Raw genomic sequence first — 24,290 nt, 5'->3', positions numbered from 1 at the left:
TTGTTAATGACCAAGTTCTTTACTTGTGTCTCTGCACAGTTCTTACTAATTAGTTTTTTGAATTTTTGTCCGGAGCGGGTTTACTAATCGCCTTTTTACTACAACTTGGACATGTCTTTACTGTAAAGTTCTGACGTCCACACGAAAAACATCTAATAAATTTCGGAACTGTCCTGCAAAATTTAAAGGAATGGTTACCCTTGCCGCACTTGTAACATAGTTGTTTATTTGTTTTCGTAAAATCAGTGCCTTTACTTGTATCAACCTTAGGTGCAGGTGTGACTGAAAGTGTGTTTATCTGTTTTGTCACTTGTTTGTAAGCAAACTCTGAACTTAAAGTTGCCTTACTGTTAGTAGGCTCAGAAAATAAGGCGGAACGCTGCCTCGCAGCCTCTAGTTTGCGACACTTTTCCTTCAACATTGCGACAGACTTAATGTCAACAAGAGCTAATTGTTCTGAGTAAAAAGGGCGAATATTATGTAATAAAATTTGTAACTTTTGTTCTTCGGAAAGTGGTGTTGACAACCTTGAAAACATGCCAAACATTACAGCGAAATAGATAGACACAGGTTCTTCAGAGCCTTGTGTTCTTGCTCGAATTTCACCTAGCAACCTGTAGTCATAATCTACTGCATCAAATTCCTCTAAAAATAAAGTTTTCAATTCTGACCAAGACGAAACTTGACATTTGTTGCCTCTGTACCATAACAATGCTCGGCCTGTAAAAAGATGAAATGCAGAAACAAATAATTTTCCATCTGAAACGCCATAAGATCTTTTATATTCCTCAACGCGTTCGATGAAACTGCGCGGATCACCCTGTCCGTTGAAATTTAACTTCCACTTGGCAACATTTTTATCACCAGTGCAGTCAACGGCGGTACTCTCGGAATCCAGTGATTCGTCGTGAGACGACTCATTGTCAGCATCTAATCTGGAAATCAAACTCTGCAACTTTGTATGTAATTCACTCTTCCTACTTATTAAGCTGAGTTCGGAACACTGTATTCTCAAAATTCTAAAGTACAAATGTGAAGCTAAAGCTTTAGACCTACAGAGGGCATGTCTATCTTTAGTGTCAGAACACTTTTTTAATAAATCTTCTAAGTCTTGAAGTTTTTTAGTAATAACCCCTAACTCACTTTCAGAAGAGAAATCTGTCTCTAAAATTGATTCAGAAGGAATTTCCTGAATTAATTGTTTTAACTGTTTCTTTAAACCTAGCACTGTAGGTGCTGGAGTTTCGGAACGAATGGATACCTCATAACACAATTCGTCCTTCAAAAGTGAATGAAACTGGGCAAAAGTCTGTTCCATTGTGTTAAGTCAAAACACATTTAACAAAATATCGAGCTTGTGTAACTGTCTATGTTTAGCCTTATACAAATTGGTTAAACACAAACACAAAAGAAGTTATTTAAACTATTAAATATACACAAGCAAAATACACAACAAAAACAATATTCTTAAGTCTATCCTAACTATTTTATCAATTATGTTCCTATTCCAAAATATTGTTAATAATACAAGCACATATTATTACTAAAGTAAACAAAATATAACAAAATAAAACTTCCCAAAATTGAATAAATGATTGTAAGGTGCAGTATCACCTTTATGAGTACACAGTGTGTTACAACCTTTACAATTACAAAAGTAAACAGGCAGCAAAGTTGCAATGAACTCTGACTAGCATATTATCTTTCAAAAAAAAACAAAGAGATTGTGCAATGGTTTGATGACTGTTACTTTACACTTTTAACACATAACCTAAAATACAACAAAATCTGTTTCTAAATGTCACTTTAAACTACCAGCATTCAATTAAACTTAACATGTTTTGTGTGTGAAGTAGCTTTTATCATAACCTTAACACAGCTCTAAACAAAATTTCAACAAAATAATGAAGTATCAAGTCACTGAAAAAAAATTGTTCATAACTTCATACTTGAACTTAATGTAATCTCTGAATATAGTTTATATATTTAGTTTCACAAGTTGTAACTCTTAGTATTTATAAATGTATGTGTGTAACTAGTTAACGGCACATAGCGTTTCAAAACTTTAATTATACTAAGTTACCGGAATTTTCAAACATAAGATGTACTTACTATTGAAAGCAATACCCAACAACAACTCAGTTAAGCAATGTTTATTACTAAACTGAAGGCAAACATTCACTTATACACCTCAAAGGTAAGTCAAATAACATAATTGAACGGCATAAGCACCATTTATAATGTGTTAATTAAATAAGAAAAAAAAACCAATGTTGGACTATACTCAGAAAATTACTTAAACTATCAAACAAAATTTCTAACTATTAGTTATTATTTAGTTAGTTAACCATAAAAAACAGCTTAGTGCTCTTTGCAATGTGTCACTACTTAGAAAATTGTACAATCAGCGGAGTACATTTCATAAAATTTACAAAATTTCTCAAAATATACAGAAATAACTATATAAAAAAACGTTCGGGCGCCATTTGCAAAATCCTACGGTTTTGCTTTTGACTACGGGTATTGTTAAGTGTTCCTTTTTCGTTATAAATTGCAATGATTTTATTCAGAAAACTTTACAAGACCGATTTTCATGTTGGTCTGTTTTGATGGAAATTGGAGTTATTTGAATTTGAAATAAAGCGTTCATGTTAGAAAAAATCAATATAGAGTTAAATAGACACAGCTTGCGAAGTTTTGATAACATCTTACATGATTCTTATCTTGCAATTTCTTGTTTCTACTATGTTGCATATTTATTCTGACTGATCATAAAATAAATCATAAAATCACTATATAATAAAGGAATTATAATGTCTTTCTTGACTTTTCCAGCGAGGTTCAAAATATCTGTTTTCAAAGAGAATCCCACGCGATAACTGATAAGTTTAGCAACTAAATATGTTGTAGCCGCAACATTCTATTATGTCTAAAATTGTAAGGACTTTTATGAGTTGTGACAAGTAACAAAGTTGCTAACCTAACTCCGTTGAGCTGCGTAGTGGAGAGCAATCCATAATCTAAGGTTACAAGTTATTTATCGTCAAATTACAGATAAATTAATTGAATACGGTATTTGACAACTAGTCAAATCAGTAACTTTTTATCAAACGTCAAAACGCGCGCTTAGTATGCGATATTCTATGAAATACCGGTGTATGATGTCACAATCAATTGACGTGCTTTTTTAGTTTAATCGATAATTTAAAATGGTTATTACACTAAAAACCAATAAAGGAGGTGGATTTTACGTATTTTGGAAGACCCTTTATTTAATAATCACTGAGAAATAATTTATTTTTGATGTAGTCAAAATACCCAATTATTAATTTCGGCCGTTAAAGTTCGTTCAATCCAGAGAGAGTTTCGCAAAACTGGCTGAGGGAGAAAGAATTTAAGGAAGGGAGTTTTATCTAAAAACACCGAGGGTAACCAGGGGCGCATAGAGGCGAGTGTCCCTTCCTGACAATTTATGTCACTGCCCCATACCAGGACTGGACACAGCCGATACGGGGCCCTCATGTGTAATTGTTAGTGGGACCGCAGGATATTGGGGAATTATACGAGCGGTGATTGATTAAGCGGCGATAACGAAAATGGCCGCCGATATTGCAGGCGATGAAGAATCGGAGGGGTGAGAACACACGCCGGTAATTAAATGGAATTGATTCATTAATCAACCTATACCTAAGAGTGACAAGCAAGTTTTTAAAAAGACAAAACCTATAAGTACGAGCTTGAACTCTTGGTCTTCTTCGGTTCTTGGTCGGTCATGGTCGAAATTTTCACACAAATTGATCGAGTAGTCGAATAGTGTCATCTTTTGTTGGGATTTCAAAAAGTAATGAAACACCATGAAAACCACCACACCGGCTTCGCCGCGGTGGTGAAGCCTCTTTTTACGGTTAAACAAACTACATATTGTAGTACGCGACAGGTGAAGATGGCAATCGGGATGGGGACGCCGAGCACACTCACAGCCCCCGCGCTAACCCGGTGCGAACAAAATCGAAATACCTAAGTACATTTTAAAGAGCAAGTTTGGAGCAAAAATAACATACCGCGCGAACAATCCCAACACAGATTAAGCCGCAAAATCAACAAATAAATTTTAATCCGCCCAAACAGCATTCTCGCATTTCCGGCGGCAAAAACTCAACTCGACACATGGCCGAGAAAAAACTAAAGTTATTATCTCAAGTCGAACCGAACAGAACCCATTAGTAAACAACACGGACACAAAAGAGGGCGAAATAGCGGCTTATAAAAAAAAAGGTAACAAAAAATCGCCTTTTGATCCCCGGCTCCCCTATCCTGCATCTGTGAAGGTTTTATTAGTCTGCTGACTAGTCGGGCAAACGATTTGTTGATTTTGTGTAATACTTTGTCGGGTTTATTTTAGTCGAAAATCTCTCCCTTTCGCATCTGGTGTTAATATCGTGAGCATAATGCTGACGATGAATTAAGATATTTTGTTAACTGCTTTACGGTCCGTCTCGTTCATTGTAAATTGTAAGGTTTTAATTAAAATACATATCTCATATCGTACAAATTATTATATTATTACGGAATACTTTCCGCATCACATCAAAGGCATTAAATGAAATAAACCATGTTGGAAAATACGAGTATATCGCAATGATAAAACGAGCGCTCCCCAACCATTAACTCGCTTTTACAACCTCGAGTAGTTTTATTCATTTTATAACTCGTACCGCAAATTAAACTGCTCGTTCGGAGCTAAAGCCGAAGTTCTGAAAGCGTTAACTAGAAATAACATTGGTGTTTATATGTATATTTGGTGAGCGTTTACCGCGACAAATCTGCCCCGAGAAACTTTCCATTCTAACAAAGAGGCGGCCAGGTACACGCCAGCTGCGGATTACAGCTTCCACCAACAAAACCGCAAACCAGTTGTCCGATCGGTCGATCGTTTACAGGCCCAACTCGACCAGCAGCTCGACGCAATCCGAATACTCAACACACCGAACAGCGAACACTGTCCAACTTAAATGGGTTTATGACAACTGAGACTCCAGAATTTATTGTTGAAAGCCCAATGAAACGCTGTTACTTTACAACAGATCTTAAAAGCTTAATTCGTAATTATTCTCGAATTGTTAAGTAGCCAATTCTCGTAAGCAATAATGCATTTGTATGATCACGAAACGTTAAACATGTACCTAACTGTAAACGTGATGAATATCGATGTCGACACGAAAGGAGTTACTTGGCTAACAGTCGACGCAATTAATTTTGAATCAATTTGCTGTGCGGCGGGGAATTTATTATCATTTCAATTGTTCATGACATTATAAACGAGTGGCCACGAGCTGCTAACGAATTGTGTAGTAGGTACTGTAGCTGTTATAATGTGAAGCGGAAATAATAATAGCGTTTGTTTAGAGCGCAGGCTGTCGACGCCGCGGGCTTTGCCCGGCCTCACATCCTCATTACGCCAATAATAATTAGCCCGCTCAGTAGTCGAGTCGACAGCTGCTGCTATCTCCTTACGCCTTCTGCTCGCCTGCTCACACAACCTTTCTGCTCCGTACTACTTAATTATGATGATAATGATACATACCCCAACTAATTCGATGATTTAAGTACAACCTTAGTGGTTTCGTATTTGGTTATTATTATTGATTAATAATAATAACCAAATACGAAACCACTAAGATATAATTGAAGAATACTACAGTGCACAAAACACTTTTGATCTAATAAAAAAAAGATCAGCAGAATTTAATATTACGATGTCGTATAAATACCAATCACAATCTCAACATATGTACATACTAATTTTGTCAAGCTTTATCAGTTCAACGAGCGCGGGAACATAATATAAAACATATTGAAAATCATTCAGTGTAATAACTGTAGCGATTCGTTCCGCAATCTCTATCTGCGGGCTAACCTGTCCCGAGAGGCGATTTATTTTATCACATCAATCAATTACATCGAGAATTCGATATTAAAATTTTAATTCGCAACAGAGATCGCGGGGCTTTTCGGCCGGGGCCGGGGCAATAACGTTTTTGTGAAATGAATGATGATACGCCCGAGGCAGGTAACGCGATACGTCCGTTGTGGGGATATAAATAAAGTCGTTGAAGCGAAAAATTCATCAGAATTTATATCACTCGCGCTGGCGATGCTTTGTGCAAATAACCAATCTCTAGCTCTAATAATACAGCCAGACGTGTTTCTTTTCAAATAATTCACCATTGCTAATTTAGGAACCAAATTGAATCTATTAGTATGTGTATTCTGGGTACAAATTCCATTGACTATTCACTGTACAAATAGAATATCAAATGAATCACGTTTTCAAAGCGACAAAGTACAGAAAATGAGCACAGTTCGCTGAGAAATATTTAAAGGAATATCTCGGCTTCAAAGGAAGAGGACTAGGGCTTGAAATTCTGACTATTTTTCAGCTCTTGAGTTGGGTTTGATGCTCAGCATTTCATGTTTCGAAGCTTCATTGAAAAAATTGGATGTGACTAAATAATGCATCTAATTTGAATATTTTTTGCGCTTAAATGAATGTTCAAGTTTGCTAAGCATGTAGAAAAATGAAAAGGAAACTTTATTTTATGACATGTAAAATCAAATTAGATAAGTTTTAATAGGTAAAATTGATGAAGACTCTTCACAGTATATGTAACCGCTGAAAAGGCTTTGACTTATTTATAAAATCTGAAATCGAAAGTCTCCACCTCACAACTACCACTCCACAACTCCACTCCAGTTTTACAAAAGACCCTTTAATCTTTGGAAACTCCGGAGTTGCAAGACAGGGGTTCCGGAGCTCAAGCCCTATGAGAAGTGAGAACACTGATCAAGCGGTAATCAGCATGTAAATTTATTCGGAGCGATCGGTATAATCGAGCGAGGTAGTGATATTAACCTCGTTCCAAGACGCGGAGATGTTAAACATAATGCTTCTAATGATAGGAATGCTATTAATTTGTCATGTTCAAATCGTAATGTAATCGACGCGGCTTTAGTTACATAACAGCTATAAATAATAACGAGCGCTTATCGATAAGAAACCAGTATGTGGACGGGTTCGATAAGCGGCTATCGTAACTTAAACTGTAGAAAGATAACATTAAAAATAATATTAACGCTACTTAAGAAATTTATAAATGATTACGTTATCAAAGAAACTTCTAACAAAAGTATTGTAGCTCACCCAATACCATTTCTTTTTATTTCATAAAACCAAACCAGAGAACGGAGTTACCCACCAAATCCAACACGGCTGAGCAGCGTTCGAGAGGCTTCGAGATGATTGTCTTCCTGTCCAAAATTCCTCAATCGTTGCCAGAGATGACATATTATGGATCCAAGACATGGCCGCTAACTATGGGCCTGATAAGAAAGCTCAGAGTCACTCAGCGGATGATGGAGAGAGCTATGCTTGGAGGTTCTCCACGTGGTCAAATCAAAAATAAGGAGATTCGTAGATGAACCATACCATAACCGACATAGCTTAACGAATTACGAAGTTGAAGTGGCAATGGGCAAGGCTTATAATATGTAGTAAGAAAAACCGATAGACGTTGACGTCCCAAGGTTCTAGAATGGCGACCTCGCACCGGAGAACGTAGCGTCGAAAGACCCCTCACTAGCATCAAGCAGTACAGAAGACATCAAGCGAGGTGTAGGGTGCCGCTGGATTCAGGCGGATGCAAGACCATGGCGTGTGGGAAATTGAAATCCTCCTGAATTGACGACTATCACTTGATAATGATGAAACCAACCAAACAAAGACTGAGACTTGAATATTTTACTCATAATATTAGCACAGATTATTATTTTTAGTTCCCAACACTTAAAATACTAAATTGATCTCACCGAAGATAATAAACAAACTGGTTCGATAAAAATACAAGTTGTAAATTTAAATAAAGAAGATTATTATAAAGCAAAAAGTATTACTGACAGGGGTCGCACCCTATTTGTTTGATTCATATGCGATTGAAAAGCATAATAGCGATGTACGATAAATAAATAAAAAAACTTCAACCATAGAAGCAATAACACAATGAACTATAAAAGATCAATGTCTCGTTGGGAAAAAACGTTTTAGACTCAGTAGATACTCTTTTCAGCTTAGCTTATTAATTAATTTATTTGTTAGTCAGTAATATTTCAATTTTATAACGGAAAGAAATCACAATAAAATACTCATAGACTAAGTTAAAAATAGGCTGTTTTAGAAGTAGACAGTTGAAAATAATATTGACTTGCCTGAAACATTGCAAAAATTATTTCAGTTTTCATATTTTGTGTCAGACCCAGTTAGACCATTCAAATTAAATGATTAATAATAATACTCCTAACCTAACTCCAGCGATGTTATAAGTTATTGACTATTGATTTCACTTGGTCTCTAATTTAGATCACATCTACATGTCCACGCTCGATATTAGTAAGTGATAGTGTAAACTGATAATAATAAATACTTAAAGTAAATGTTGAAATTACATTTGTAACTGAGACGTTGCGCGAACACAAAGGCGTTGACACAATTAGATATGAAAATGACTGGCACAATGTCAGAGTCAATGCTTGGTGAAGTGAGGCATTTTAAATTGATATCGCTGTTAATTATCACGCCGCCGGAGTTTCAGAGTTAGGAAATGGTAAATTGATTCCCGTAGCACTTTGGGATACTTTAGGTCTACCGCAGACCACCGATTTATGTAAATAGGCGAATTTTATCGCCATCTCACTGTTGCATGCGGTATCATCAATTATTCAATGTGTTAGATAATGTCTGTACCATCCCGATAGACTGAGGCAAGGAGCGATGTGTAGACGTACAAAAAAATGAGCGAATAACGTGATTTACGTGGAGATATTTAGGGCTTTAATAATTTGTTTAAAACTCTAATGTGACAACCTTGTAAACAGCTAATCGCGGAAATGAACTCGTAAAAAACTTCTGTGAACTCGAAGGGCCGTTTGAATGTTTGCCAAGTGGCAGAGACAACGAAAGAATGTATGGCACTATCTATTCTATGTAATTATGTGGTACCTACTACACGTCTCATTTGTCATGTTATATGATTTATCAAACGCGCTTTACAAGTATATATTGTCCTATTCTTAGTTTGTCGCAGGTTGTGTAAATGAAAGGCCGATCTTTAATAAGAAACTAAACAAAACTCAAAGATTCCGATATAGAATTTTAAATGATTATGAGTTATTATTATTATTTATTTATTTGTCGTTTTTGTTTGATTTCTAAAATCCTATTCCAAATATGTCACGACAACGTATGGCTTCGATTATCGTTGGACCGGTTTTTTCAACAGCGCAGATTAGCCTCAAATTACTAATCTTACTTTTTTCAAACATTTCTGCTTTGATTGATGGATTTGTTTTCAGTTGTTTCATTGTTTGATGTGACAATTAAAATATTTATATTCTTTCTTTCATCTTCATTTATTCAGTGGCTTATGTTTTATATTATTGTCATATATGCGTTATATTTGAGCCATTTTGTCGACAGATTCATATAATAGTAATCGGTCGTCTGAAATAGGGCCTTAGAAAACGTTAAATTGATTCCCGGAGCACTTCGGGAGACTTAAGAAATTTTTAGAGCCCTCGACAGTGATTAATGAGTGGAATTTCGGAGACTGTGTGTTCGCTCCCCTCGAATGATGCCAAGAAAAGCAAAGGGAGACGACCCTCCGGCGCTCAAACTTTCACGCCGTGGCTGGTGAGTGTTGAGCAATTTAGTTTTGTCATAAAATACAGCGGTTACGATGTAATGTGAGAGACCGCTGTGGGATTATTCGTGGATTGAATACATTACATATCGATAATAATGAATTCTTTTTATTACAAAATAGTGTCCCACCCCGGCTTCGCACGAGTGCAATTTACTAATGAAGAAAATGAGAAATTATTGAAATTTCCAAACAAAAATACCATCCGAATTCCCGACTTAAGTATCTGGTGGATTTTCCAAAAATATCTTTCATATAAACCTTGTTCTGAACATTACCAAATCGGACAAGCCGTTCTGTAATGATGATCTTTCATACATGCAGCAATTGATCTTTATTTACATACTAGCGACCCGCCCCGGCTTCGCACGGGTAGCTTATTACAATTTTCGTAAGGATCTCTAATTTTTTGAAAATAAAATATAGCCAATGTTACTCAGGAATAATGTAGTTTTCTACTGGTGAAAGAATTTTCAAAATCCGTTCTGTAGTTCCAGAGATTACCTTACAAACAAACTTACAAACTTTACCTGTATAAGTTTAGATAAGAAACTAGATAGATCATTTTGTTTTGTCAAAAAAAAACGTATTACTGTACTAACGTAGTACGTACGTATTAACGTAGGTACTGTATTCTATTGAAATCTTTTCATTATTATATTCCGATTTCTCAGACAGTGAATTTCAAATATTGAACCTCTTGTTCTTGAAACTTCGCCAAATCAACTTCGATAAAGATAATAATTCGTATTAGTAAGTAAGACATTATGTTACTGATAAAATCTTTATCAGAATAGCCTAATATCATAAAATCATAAAATCACATAAAACTATTAACTTGTCGATGTAAACTGTAATAACTATGTTATCACTAGAGCGTGTCGTTTATCGCTGTATAATCTGAATTTTCTTTTTATTAATCTAAATATATAAAAGGAAAAGGCGACTGACCCACTAACTGACTGACTGATGTATCAACGCACAGCTTAAACTACTGGACGGATTGGGCTGAAATTTGGCATGCATGCATGATTTTTGAAAATTCAACCCCTAAGAGGGTGAAATAGGGGTTTGAAATTTGCATAGTCGCGGATAAGCTAGTTAGGAATAAGGATGCCAACGCTACGTTTCGCGGTGTTCTGCCATCTGAGGTTGTTTTAAATCCTCAACAAATCTTACAGCCACCTCTGCGCCTAATCATATGATTGCGCAAGCCGCCGCCGTAATTCGATGTGGTTGGCGTGAATGCCGTGATGAGATGTCTTGGTGGGCAAACTGCAACAACGCGATGTCACGTTTTTGATTAATGATATGTGCACTGTAGAGATGGACCATTTTATAGGTAGCATATGAAAAATAACGTGTAAAGCTTTATCATATGTAACATTGCTACTAGTCTGTGAAAAATCTCGTAGCAAAATATCACAAAGTTTGAAAATTATTACATTTAATCCCGCTTTATTGTTTAAAGTTCGCGCATGGACAGTCATCGATCGCGATCTAAGACGCAAAAAAGGATGCGAGCAAGGACACTCGCATCGCTGCGATGCAAGATAGAGAAGGCAGTACTTCTTGAGGCGACAGCATTGGGAGGAGGTTCCTCATTCTGGAGTCCTGGCCACCGTCAGCTTAGGTCCTCGCTGCTAATAAGACCGATTCAACCGTATTTTTAGGAATATTTCTGTTGTTTGTATTTTCTGTATGCAAGTAATCTTTCCCCCCAGAGTCACTGAACACGACGAGTCACAGGGAGCCGCTGGATCCAGGCGGCGCGGCGCAAGACCGTGGCGTTGTGGAAGTCCCTACAAGAGACCTATGTCCAGCAGTGGACGTCTATTGGTTGATGATGATGATGAAGTAGATGAAAATCTTTTTTAAATGATTGTAATGAGTAAGTATGTTAATAAATAAGAGTATTTTTTAAAATTTAATAGTTAATACCAAAGGAGCCGAATAATTGAACACAAATAAGCGTCTGACTAAATTATATTGTAATTTGTAATAGTATAGATAGATTGTAGATCAATTAGAAATCGACCGACCGCAATCGCATTAATTTGTAAAGAGAGAGCCGAGGTAGGAGGATAGACCGATAGAGGGAAGGGCAGGAAGGAATGTAGGGAGTGATTTAGTTAAAGGCCGCAGACATTACTTTGTTGTAGTGTCTTGTGAACCGACAGAAGCCGATCGAAGTCATACATTTTATTAGAAAGACGTGCAGACTAATCTGTCTCTCGAGACGCGTTCCAATTTCCAAATGGTCAATCATTGCGATAAATTCTCGCCATCCTCACGTACACATTTAAATAGTTTCTAGAGGATGGTTATATCTATGTTTGTGAACAATAAAAAAATCCGTTTTGGTTGCAACATCTTCACAGCACAACAATGTTCTCATGACCGAATTTCAGCCACGGCAACCGAAACAGACTAGTCAACAACACAGGAGATATTTTAGAGCTGCCAAAATGTATATGCAAATTCAAAAACACTCTATTCTCTCTCGTAGTCCAACGGGACAGCAATCCGATACGACTGGATAGAAATCAGCACCAAAGGCTTTTCAACAGTCTTGATAAAGATTTTTCACATTAAGTGTTTCAAGTCCGTCATTTAAAATTTAGTACAAATTAGCGTCCGGCTAAATAGTGTAATAGTATAGATTGGAGATAAGTAGCTTCGACCGCAATCGCATTAATTTGTAAAGGGAAAGGTAGGAGGGTAGAGGGAAGGGTAGGAGAGAAGGTAGGTAGTAATTTAGTTAAACCCGTAGACATATTACAGTGTTGTAGTGTGTTGTGTTGCTTTTAACGCGACATAATCTGTTGTACATTTTATAAGACGTGCTTACCCAGGGAACAAATTACCGGGTAAATTTTGTGTAGCGTTACTAAAGTACCGTTATGCTAACGTTAAAAAGTAACGATAAAAATAACGATTAACGTTATCCAAATATGTACCATTATTAATACCGGTAAAAGTAACAATACTTCTTAGTAAGTATTAGGCACAAAACAGGACATTCGGAACTAAATATTTTATGGACTGTAACTTGTTTTTGCGTACATCTTGATGTCCGGTGTCATATTCATTTGACATTTTCATGATTTTTGTATGAAATACCCTTCTATATAATTAATTCTATAGGTACTTATTTACAACGAAGTCCATCATTTACAAATTACCGTCCGGCTAAATAGTTTAATAGTATAGATTGCGAGATAAGTAGCCCGGACCGCAATCGCATTAATTTGTAACGAGAAAGGTAGGAGGGTAGGAGGGAAGGTAGGGAGTGATTTAATGAACCGCCGAGCGGGCGACAGCGCGGATTACACCCCACCGTTTGCACTCAATCAAGCTGGCAAACACCCCTAAGCTCCGGCAATTAAATACACGAAACAATCAGATACAAGGCCGATAGCAGCTATCGGACAATTAGCGATTATTGTAATTGATTGGATTCCTTTATGTGCTTAACAAATTACCTACAATATAACTAGAAGTTGTCACTGATTTGTTATGACGACTCTCTGTCTCTCTGTTTCTAGTCGCAAATCTCGATATACTTAGAAGGGTTTTAAGGGTTCCGTACCTCAAAAGATAAAACAGAACCCTTATAGAATCACTTCGTTGTTTGTCTGTTTGTCTATTTGTCTGTCAGTCTGTCGTGTCTGTCAAGAAAATCTATAGGGTACTTCCCGTTGACCTACAAACATGAAATTTGGCAGGTAGGTAAGTCTTTTTGAAGTAGGTATCGTGCAAAATGTTGAAAAAAATACCCGAGTACGGAACCCTCGGTGCCCCAGTCTGACTCGCACTTGGCCGGTTTTTCTAATTACTATGAGTGGCAACTGAGATGTGTGTTCCTCATATAGTTCCTTAGTCCCCTCATAATTTTATTGTCAAGCTACTCATTATATTTTGATAACAGGTTTCGCTGGTTGAGGCTTTGTTTTTACTATAATTAATTATTATTTTCTACTTCTCAAATAAAAATCTAGGTACGCTAGTTAAGATGTCTCAACATGGTGGAATTTTACTCCTATTCTTATCTCGGACGCACTATAGTCGGATTTCTTTCTGTCGAATCGGATTCTTGAACTTTATTTGGATTATAATAATAATTCAAGAGAGTAGAGACAGATGTCTAACAAAACAAATATGTCTGTCTTTCGGGCGGATGCAGCCGCGGGCTTCAGCCAACAAACAATAAACTCAACTCAGTCACAATCGGGCTCGTCGCGAATCTAGATCAAGGATGTAATATCGCGCAGTACAAATACAAATAAATATACCGGTATGCGAGTACCTACGCCGGATGTCAATCACGGCAATTGATATTGCTCGTTCTTGGAAATTAGGTATCTCTTGCGGCCACAGCAGACACGATGCTTTTAGTATCAGCGATCGGCGATTTAGTTACCTTTCCCGTGTAATAATCCTGTGGGAACTCTAAGATTTTGCGGAATAAAAAGTAGCCTATGTTCGCCCCCGAGATAAGCTAACTTTGTACCTCATCAGAATCGGTCAAAAGGATGGGCCATGAAAAGCTAAACAGACAGACAGACACTTTCGCATTTATAATATTAGTATGGATTTCAATACAGCGATAAAACGCAGAAAGTTTTCAAAACGATGTCATCGAAACAACCGCAAAAATGCATGATTACAATACAGCGCAAGCGCGGCGATTCAACGCAGAGTCATCAAAACGCGATGCAGTATCAATGATCGTCGATCGCTGATGCTAAAAGTATCGTGTTTGCTATGGCCCTTAGTCATTTACACATGATTTGACGACAGATTTTGGGATGTCGCTGCAAACTAGATGATAATTTGAACAAGATAATGTAATGACAAAGAATTAACGAATGTGATTATAAGTATAGTATGATAGTTGGTAGTCATGCTACGACAAGCACACCCAGGAAGCGACCTAATTAGATCTGTTAACTTCTGTAAAATTAGAATGTTGAAGTCTTAATTTGAGATTAGGTAAGTGATAACAAATGCATAGCGACTGCGCTATTTCGCATATGCGAGCGAAATAGCGACGTCCGCGTTATTGCGTAAAATGTCTTTCAACTACCTATTACTAGATTAAATATTGCATAGGATGTAAACCTAGGCGCTGCACTGTTACTACCGGCATATTTATCACTGTATCTCACAAAGGATCTTGGCGTCTCACACGAAGTTGTCATTCACGCTTGTCTTGCGCCTTTACGCGCCATCAGTGCCAGTCGACTCTTCTAAGGGTTGGCAGGTCTTCACGCGCATTAACTCTGGAAGTTTGAAGACCTATTTGAATACCTAAAGTAAGTATGCTTTTCCACAGCACGATCCTAATCTAGAGTACCAAAAGTGAACATGTTAAGATGAAACATAATAATAAATCTTACCTTGGTTTCAGTTTTTTGTTTCTTTGTCGGTGGTTGAGCCGAGTTTTGCTCCTGCCGCGAATCGTCAGGCTCGGGCTTGGCGGGCGGGGGCGGCGCAGGCGCCGGGGGCGGTGGGGGCGCAGGCGCGGGCGCTGCGGGCGCAGGCGCGGGCGGTGTCGCGGGCTTCGATTCGAGGCGCGGCGCGGCAGCGGGGCGCGGCTCAGGTTTAGGAGACGCGGGCACCGTGTGCGGCGCATGCGGTACGTGGGTCGCGTGCGGCGCGTGAGGCGCGTGGGGAGCGTGAGTCGCGTGGGGCGCGTGAGTCGCGTGGGGCACGTGAGGCGCGTGGGGAGCGTGGGGCACGTGCGGCGCCGGCGCGGGCGGCAACGGCGCGGCGGGCGGCGCGGGCGGGCCGGGCGCGTTGGGCGGCGGCGGCACGCGCGCCACGCCGTTGACGTCGTGCGGCGCGTGCGGATGGTGGTGCTTGTCGCGCGCCTTGTCGCGGCGGTGGCCGCCCGAGCCGCGCTTGGCAGCGGAGCCGGGCGCGGCGCCGGCCTGCGGCTTGGGCTCGCCGTTCATCTCGTTGGACTTGACGATCTCGTGCTTGGCCTCGGAGCTCTTGGTGCCGGGTTTGGTCCGCTTGATCTTCATCTTGAGCGCGGTGCGCTGCGCGTCGGGTTCGGCGCGCGCCGCCATGCCGCCCGCCTCGGCCGTCTTCTCTATGTCGGCATCGAGGTCTATGATGAGGTCGCCGATGCCGATGTCCCACTCGTTGTCATCGTACTCGAAGTTGGCGGGGTGCGCGTGGGGCGCGGGGCGAGCTCCGCCGGCCGGCGCGCCCTCCCTCATTGGCGCCGCCATGCGCGCCGGCAAACCGCGCCCGCCCCCCGCAGCCCCGCGCGAACACACACCATTGTAGCCCTGCAACACACCACACCAAACATTTACCAAAAATTACAACAACCTGAAAAAAATAACATACCTACTCTATAACCTATGGGTGGTCTAGTTCAATAAATTTTGAATTTTGTTAACATGTAAAAACATAAATCATAATTTGTCAGCCTGCTCCACATAATATCCTAGAGCCTACGTTACAATATACCTATATCTACAAACGCTATAAAAATTAAAATAACTCCATAAAACCGAAATGAATACATCCATTTCAATTTATTCCTTTGAAGAAATTTCATATCTTACGAAGTTATAACCGATTCGAAGTGGCAATAATCGTAAAACTCTCATAAAACCTCGTAGATAAGCCCGCTTAGCTCTGAGCGTGGAATAATCCCGTATCCTACAATAGTAGGTACTACTAAACGAAGCGATAATTTATTCTTAGATATTTAGTGCAATAAGGAAACTAATTAGGGATCAAGCATTTATTTAGCATAGGTACGGTTACGAGAATATAACTCCGTCGCGTCACCGTCGCGTCGTCGCGTCGTTTCAACTATAGTGCAGTCAATGAAACCTTTGATTTGTTTTTAAATTTTTGTTTTGTATATATTAATTAAAATCAGAAACTTTTTCAAGCGGAGAAATATTTTTTTAATATTTTTTTAAACCATATGTATGATATTATCTCAGGATGTCCAGTTAAACGTTACGGTCTCTTTGAGAGGTTGTAGAGAAGGTCAAATGCTACTAACACAGGCAAAAAGGGCTCGTTTTTTGAGTAATTGATCGTTTTGTGTTGTTCAGAAAAAATACATATATACTTACTTGTTTCTTTAAAAATTAATTTAAAAAAAGTCAGGCATATTGCCATCTTTTATTAAGTATCTAAGTGGCAGACATCTTAATTAATAATAATAATTGTTGTAAGTTTGGAAATTTTGACTAAGTAAAGCAAAGCTCTTGCAAAATCATTGGTATTTCTCTGTTTTCGTAAATACCGTTAATCCCAGTAGGTACCTACTTAAAAGTTATTCTTACAAAAAAATAAGTACTTGCTAAGTGTAACAAGTGTGGAAGATAATAATAAAAATATTTTCCCACGATCTTTATCTAAAGAAGAATGAACTCTTTAACATGAATGAATGACTAGATATTTATAACTCACGAGCAGGTACCTATTACACTTAGATCACTGGATTCAATCATGGATTTTATGAGAATTATTCTATTTTGATTAATATTTTGTTACTTACTAGATGGCCCGCGACTTCATCCGCGTTGATTTAGGTTTTTTAAAAGCTATCTCTGTAGAATTTTTTTAAATTTAAAAGCGTATTTTTAAGAATCTCATAGGGATTCTTTGATTATGAGGGGAAAAAAGTAGCCTATGTCGCGTCCCTGGGATGTAAGCTAACTCTGTACCTCATAGGCTGTGCTGAGCTAGCAGACACACTTTCGAGTTTCGCATTTATTCTACTACTAGACAATTAGCTAGTATAGAATAGTATGGTCTTAGTATGGATTATCTTTTACTTTCATTTACAGTAAAGGCCCGAGTCCAAAACCTGCGGCAAGCGACAGCGACAAGCGACCGTTTATTCCGATACAATAGCCCTCGACTGCAATCTCACCTGCTGCTGGTAAGTGATAACATGGAAGCGGGCAAACCTGGAAGGGCTATGACAGTTTTCATTAAACCTTTTGGTTTCTACACGGCATCGTACCGGAACGCTTGGCGGCACGGCTTTGACGGTAAGGTGGTAACTAGCCACGGCCGAAGCTTCCCACCAAACCGGACCAGACAAAATTTAAAAATTATGAAATACCAAATTGTCCCCGTGAGGAATCTAATCCGGGAGCTGCCATAACAAGAACACAGCTTGGCTAGAAGGTATTAAATCCATACTAATATTATAAATGCGAAAGTGTGTCTGTCTGTCTGTCTGTCAGGTAGCTTTTCACGGTTCAACCGTTCAACCGATTTTGATGAAATTTGGTACAGAGGTAGCTTGCACCCCGGGGAAGGACATAGGCTACTTTTTATCCCGGAAAATTTAGCAGTTCCCACAGGATTTTTAAAAACCTAAATCCACGCGTACGAAGTCGTGGGCATCAGCTAGTACGTAATAAATAATAGTAAAAGTAGTTTTACGTCTTTTCGTCAAACACTTTATGACTAGGCACATTGTAGGTTAACAGCATCTTTAACTAACTGATTAACACAATAATTTATTTTTCTCTTAATTACAGTAGAGTCATAAAAGTGAAATATGTCCAACCGGACAAGTCCACTAAATGGCATGATTAAAGGAAGTACTTAGTTAGTTTGTCTCATGTTACTTTGTCGGCGGGGGCTTGTAAGCGAGCTACCGACTACCGATGGTAATTAAGCAATTAATCGAAGCAAGACGTGACCGCACTTACAACTTACAACAGACGTTAACATGAGTTTCTTGGAACCTGTCTCTCCGACGAGTAGGTATGTATTTAAAAGGCGGTAATATATAATTACTATCTGAATCTATTAATGCTTAATTATCTTTAAGATAACAGATAAATTAATATTATAGGTATTAGGTAGATAGGAGATACGGCGTCTCTGATCAGTGAAAATATTTTCCTGATTCCAATTTGCATGAATTTAGAAAATATCTCTGTGAATGTTCGTTACGCTTACTATCAGCACGGATTAGTTACCAACAATTTATCGAGGCGAAGCTTCTAACATACGTTTGAGACCTCATACTTCTTTTAATGTGGCGATAAGACGCACCTTTAACAGCACGTATCGTTGCTTATATAAATGAGCGTGAAAAGTACAAATTTTGTATAAAATTCATAAGAAGCTTCGCTTCTATCTGCTGTCCCACAACACCTCACGTCTTTTCAAAAAATGAGTAAAGTGAATATAATGAATATAGTGAAGTGGATAGAATATCTCCGTCCATAATGGAGTCAAACTTCAATATCCACTGCATTAAGTATATTGTTATATTTTTTATATAATTATATTAAAATAATACTACGATAAACTTGTAATCATTTTGATAAAAGATGTTGCTCATCACATTGTAATAACTTCAAACGCTAGACAAAAAGTTATATACCTACTTACTTATACAATAGACGTTTATTACTATATTATTATTATTTAAACACCTAACAGCCAAGTGATAATGATAACTATAAATAATGACATTTAACTATTCCTAAGTAATCCTTTATGTTGTTAAAAGCAAATGGCCATAGTTAGAAAACACGGCAGTCTGACTCGAGGTGCTAATGATATCAATAAATCAGACATTAGGTAACAACGATCAGTCGCGTTAATCTTATCCGTTTGAAAAAATCACGACAAATCGTGCAAACGAGTGAAGGAAAAGAAGTTTTACGATTAACATACATATTATCATGAATTTAAAAGAGGTAGGTAATGTACGCGAAGTTAATAGTTAAGGCCGCATACACACTGTATACACACCTGTAGGTTTTGCTCACGTACATTTACGTAGCTTACACGATTAACTTACGACAATAGGTACATTTCATTAGGCCGCAATCACACCTGTAAGTTTTGCTCACGTAAGTAGCTCACGTAATATGTATTAATTTATAAGTAGTTAAAGAATAATTTAAAATAGTCTACCAGTTTATTTAAAGACTAACTAACACGCGGCGGCTTCGCTTGGTAAGAATTTCTAAAAATACTTTTAATTCTTTTAAAGTACTTACATGTTAAAATTATTCATTTATTATACTCGTAATTGTAGGTTGGTTCAGTATAAATGCTTTACAACCGGAAATCCTCAAGCAATATAAAAAAAATGTATTTCTCCACATGCTTCAATATTTAACAAATTATAATATAATGAATTGATGATATTTAAAAACATCGGTATTTATGATACCGGATTCGATTCGTGGAAGTGAGAACTGAATATTGTGTTAATCACGGGTGTTAATGATATCAATAAATCATAAGTTAGGGAATAGCACATACTAAATTAACCCATAATAAAACATCAGTGGGTAATAGAGTGGCACCTTGGAAAAAAAATTACTAATGTAATAGGTACTGTTTGACTTGTGACTCATATTATTACTAAGCTAAAAAATTATTATACGTGTTTAGATTACTGAAGCTATTTTATTGACTTTGAAATATACCTTGGTAGGCGAGAGTTTGGTGTAGTATGTGTAGGTATATGTATGATATATAGAGTTTGATATAGTATGTGCAGGTATATACTATCTACAGGTACTGGTATCTATAATAGTACATAAATCCGCATAATATCAAAACCCACAAGCACGCACTCACGCATACTCTCTCACGTATTCTCTCTCTCCCACACACAAACACACACCCACACACACACAGACACACATACACTCACACATACATATGTTGTGAATCACCTACTAGATATTTTTACTAGTTAATTGACTTTTATATTTTCATATTATTATATTATTGTAAAGCTTGTTTACATTATCAAACGTACTGTTATAAATTTATAATTAATATCTATTTAAGTAATCTGTAAAAAAAATACCTATTTGGCCTTATTTTCAGTCTGTTATTATGTAAAATTATATTGTATATATCGCTGTTGATTGCAAAAAACGAATAAAATAAAATAAAAAATATGTATGTAACTGACACATAAATAAATAAGCATAATCTAATAAAATAAGTCACATATCGCTGTAACTAAATTCACCATACGCAATATTGAAATCTCGTAAGCAGACAATTCTGTACAATAATTCTCTCATGCAAATAAATAGGTATTCATTTATTAAGATAATTTACGAATAGATATTATAGCATTAACAAAGTGTGTTGTTAGAAGAATTAATCGCAGTGGAAGCCACAAATCTCTCTCTCAAATGGCAAAATAAAGCTTAATATTTAGCCATTATTCATTTCGACTGCTTAAATAACGCTAGATTGAATGCGAAATTCAAAGAAAGAGCCACGGATAAATCGCAGCTGAATCCATTATGCTCGGGCCGTATGTTTGTCAATAGGCCGGCTGATTGGGAGCTCCTCGACGCTCTGCGAGCCTGGTACCTACCAAAGATTTACGGGCAAGCCGCGCTACTTGGCTCTTTGCCCGAGCATCGAACCCGCCTGCACTTTACGAGAAAAATTGCTTGTGACGCGGAAATGTAATGCGCCTACTCCGGGATTCTCGGATATTAGTTTAGAAAAGATGAATTTTTCATAATTCACTGAGAAATTTTCTTCATTCATTGCATTTCCAAGAAGTTACTTACTTATCTGGTACTTTACAAAGTTATTCCATGATTTTATGGTTCAATTCGAGCCGCAATTTCAAAAACTTTCTCTACCACAGTTTGATTGATTAGTAAAAAACTAAAATACTATATACGGTAACTGTAGCTTTAACTAAGTATTTTTAAAGTAAGTAGTTAAAATTCACATTTCTTTGTTGCAAATATGGGGAAACTGCAAATAATACAAAAACAAAAAGGTACAGCGAAATTACCTCTCACCACCAATCAGATTTGCGAATTAGTTTAGCAATAATAAATTAAAAATAACTCACTGGAAAATCCTCTTAATCCTCTTCATTATTTTCAAGGAATTTCTTATTCGTACCGACTGTTAATAAGTTTCGAAGTCTAATCCGGCTGAATTCCAGTTTCAACAGACGCTAATTTTATTTCTTAATGCTCTCTAGACGGATTACTGACGTTGGAATTTAAATTACCATGATATTCACAATTCACATTATACGTAACGTATTTTTATTCTTACATACGAGTAGAATTACCACGGGCATTAACATTTAGGCAACATTTTATAACACCTTCATCAATAAACCTTTTAGAAGTCATCAAGTGAATTGCCACTAAAAAGTTAATCTAGTCTCGCAACATGCTATGTGAGCGAGCGATAATAGATGTCGGTTGATTATCTCACGTTGGCTCACGTTCTTATAATGACGTTACTTACTATCAACAACGAAATTGTGCCGCGAGCAAATTGCTGGCTCTTTAAGAGCCATAATGAGCCGGTATAATAACGTTTATTAGCTGTTTAAATATACCGAACGGTAAAATGCTATTACGTTTTATTAAAGCTAATCGCACATAATAGAGGTACGTTACGTAAATCGTGACAACGGATAATTATGCGGTTACTTGGTTGCTCTAATACAACTCATGAATTGACATGGGTAAGTGCACAATTTATTGTCGCTGTGTATTGTATGGAGATGACATTGCTAGCTGCCCATGATTCTATGTCCACGGGAAGTACCTTATAGATATTGATTCCCTTGACAGGCAGACCAGGGTACCTTTTTTTCTAGATATACGGAGCCCAAAAAAGACGCAGCGCCGCGTGCGGATCCACTTTGTACCTAATGTGCGATCATCATATGCATTTCTTTCGGAATCGCGTGCAATTTGTTATAAATGTTTATCAATTAAGGAATCGTTAGCAATTCGCACATATAAACGGAAACATGCGTGAAATCAAAACGCAGTTTTCCGGTAAAATTGATAAATTGCCTTGAATATATTTTTATGTAAATGCTTATGTTTTTACATCAATTAAAATATTTGGGTGGTTAATTAAATTTATACACCCACTTTATAATAGCGTCATAAAGGAAGCAAACAAGTTGATCGAATGGTTAATTAAATGTAGATACATACCTATTATTAAAATGGTCCAAAGATACTTCATCAACAACTCACTACTGAGCACGGCACGGGTCTCCTCTAAGAACGAGAAGGGTTTGGCCACAGTCTACCACGTTGGCCAAGTGATTGGCCATCATCACACACCTTGGAGACTCACAGGTAGGATGCAGGTTTCGTCATGATGTTTTCCTTCACCGATCGAAAGTGAACTCCGAAAAATTAGAGGTTCGTATATTTTTATAATTTTTATAGTGTTTTTACTACTGTACTACTGACTTTACTGTACTGTATGTGTGTGTGTGTGTTCGTGTGTGTGTTTGTGTGTGTGTGTGTGTTAGTACTGGTTTCGTCACTGACACTTAGCGAACAGTGGCCTAGCGGTCAAGGCGTCGGGCGCGAACCCAGAAGATGTAGATTTGAATCCTGCCGGTCCACAAATTTTTGTCACGTATTTAAAATTATTTACAGATTCGTGCCCGGCATCGAAGTTCGAACCCCGGACCTCCCGACTCGGAGACCGAATGTCTTAACCATAATCCATCACCGCTATAACTTTATTCAGTCATACCAATATGTAATGACTTTGTATGTACATGTATTTTTTTTTATTTATCCACGTTCTTAAAAATATTAGTAATAAATAATAGTAAGTAAATAATATATATTGGAGGGTCGATATTGAAAGAGTTCTTACTGTCGTAGACTCCGTGAAAAGAAACGTATGAAGGAAGCTTTACTGTACGGAAGGTAGCCATCTTTATTTTAGTTGTCAGAGTTGGATTTTGACACGCACGCATTTTGTTATTGTTCAAAATTCTCTCTCGCATTAAATTAATTAAGTATCAGATTAGAGCTTAGCTAATTTTTAATATTTGAGATAGGTAGGTAGTTTCTTAATCGTGATATTTAATTCGGTGATTGTGATATAGTTAGAACAGTAATTGTTCGATGCTAATGTACATTGTGTTAAATCGTAACATCTAGTGCCATCCGGTGACTTTGTCAGCAAAGCACTATTAATAATGTTCGCGTAGTTGTTTGACGAATATGGAATATTAATTATTGGTGAATATTAGAGTAATTCGTGAGTTAACGTTTGGCTCAGTGGATAGATTATTCTAAGGACATCCGTTAAGGTTATTTCTGCAAACGCTAGTAATTTAGAATGTAATTGGAGATATACCGGCAGTTGAGATAATGACTAGTTTGAAGTGATAGTTTAGTGTGATAGTAACTTGAAGTTAACTTTGATAGTACCCGCTTTAGAATCGTATAACCCGGTTAGTAAAGAATCATTGATGACTCTCGTGTAATGTTGAAATGGATTAGACAATGAGTTGCCCATGAGATCGAATAGTAAGTAAATAATATTTCTACCTGGTTTCTGTTGTGATCGCTTATTTGGGTGGATAGTAGTCGTGGCGCGTGTGGCGCACGATGCTATGGTGTTCTGTATGCAGATGTGCACAGAGTGGAGAAGGTAGAGCTATTGCGATATTCTGAATTAGTAATGAGAAGTCAATTATATAAGATCTGGTTTAGATCGTAAGAGAGTCAATGCAATGATCCTTTT

General features: G+C 37.5%; 1 protein-coding gene across 4 annotated transcripts in view; it reads right to left on the bottom strand.

Moving 5' to 3' along the window:
* LOC117991970 (zinc finger protein 608-like) overlaps nucleotides 1–24,290 on the bottom strand; it is a 189,094-nt gene that overhangs the window by 113,629 nt on the left and 51,175 nt on the right. For all 4 annotated transcript variants that reach the window (XM_069505271.1, XM_069505272.1, XM_034979610.2 and 1 more), the window contains one exon: nucleotides 15,155–16,054. In XM_069505271.1, the coding sequence (XP_069361372.1) occupies nucleotides 15,155–15,994 (840 nt within the window). In that variant the 5' untranslated portion in view covers nucleotides 15,995–16,054. The remainder of the gene's footprint in view (nucleotides 1–15,154; nucleotides 16,055–24,290) is intronic.

This window comes from Maniola hyperantus, chromosome 20, assembly GCF_902806685.2.
Source record: "Maniola hyperantus chromosome 20, iAphHyp1.2, whole genome shotgun sequence".
NCBI lineage: Eukaryota > Metazoa > Arthropoda > Insecta > Lepidoptera > Nymphalidae > Maniola > Maniola hyperantus.
The sequence above is the reverse complement of the archived record's forward strand: the minus strand, read 5'-3'. Positions and strand labels throughout refer to the sequence as shown.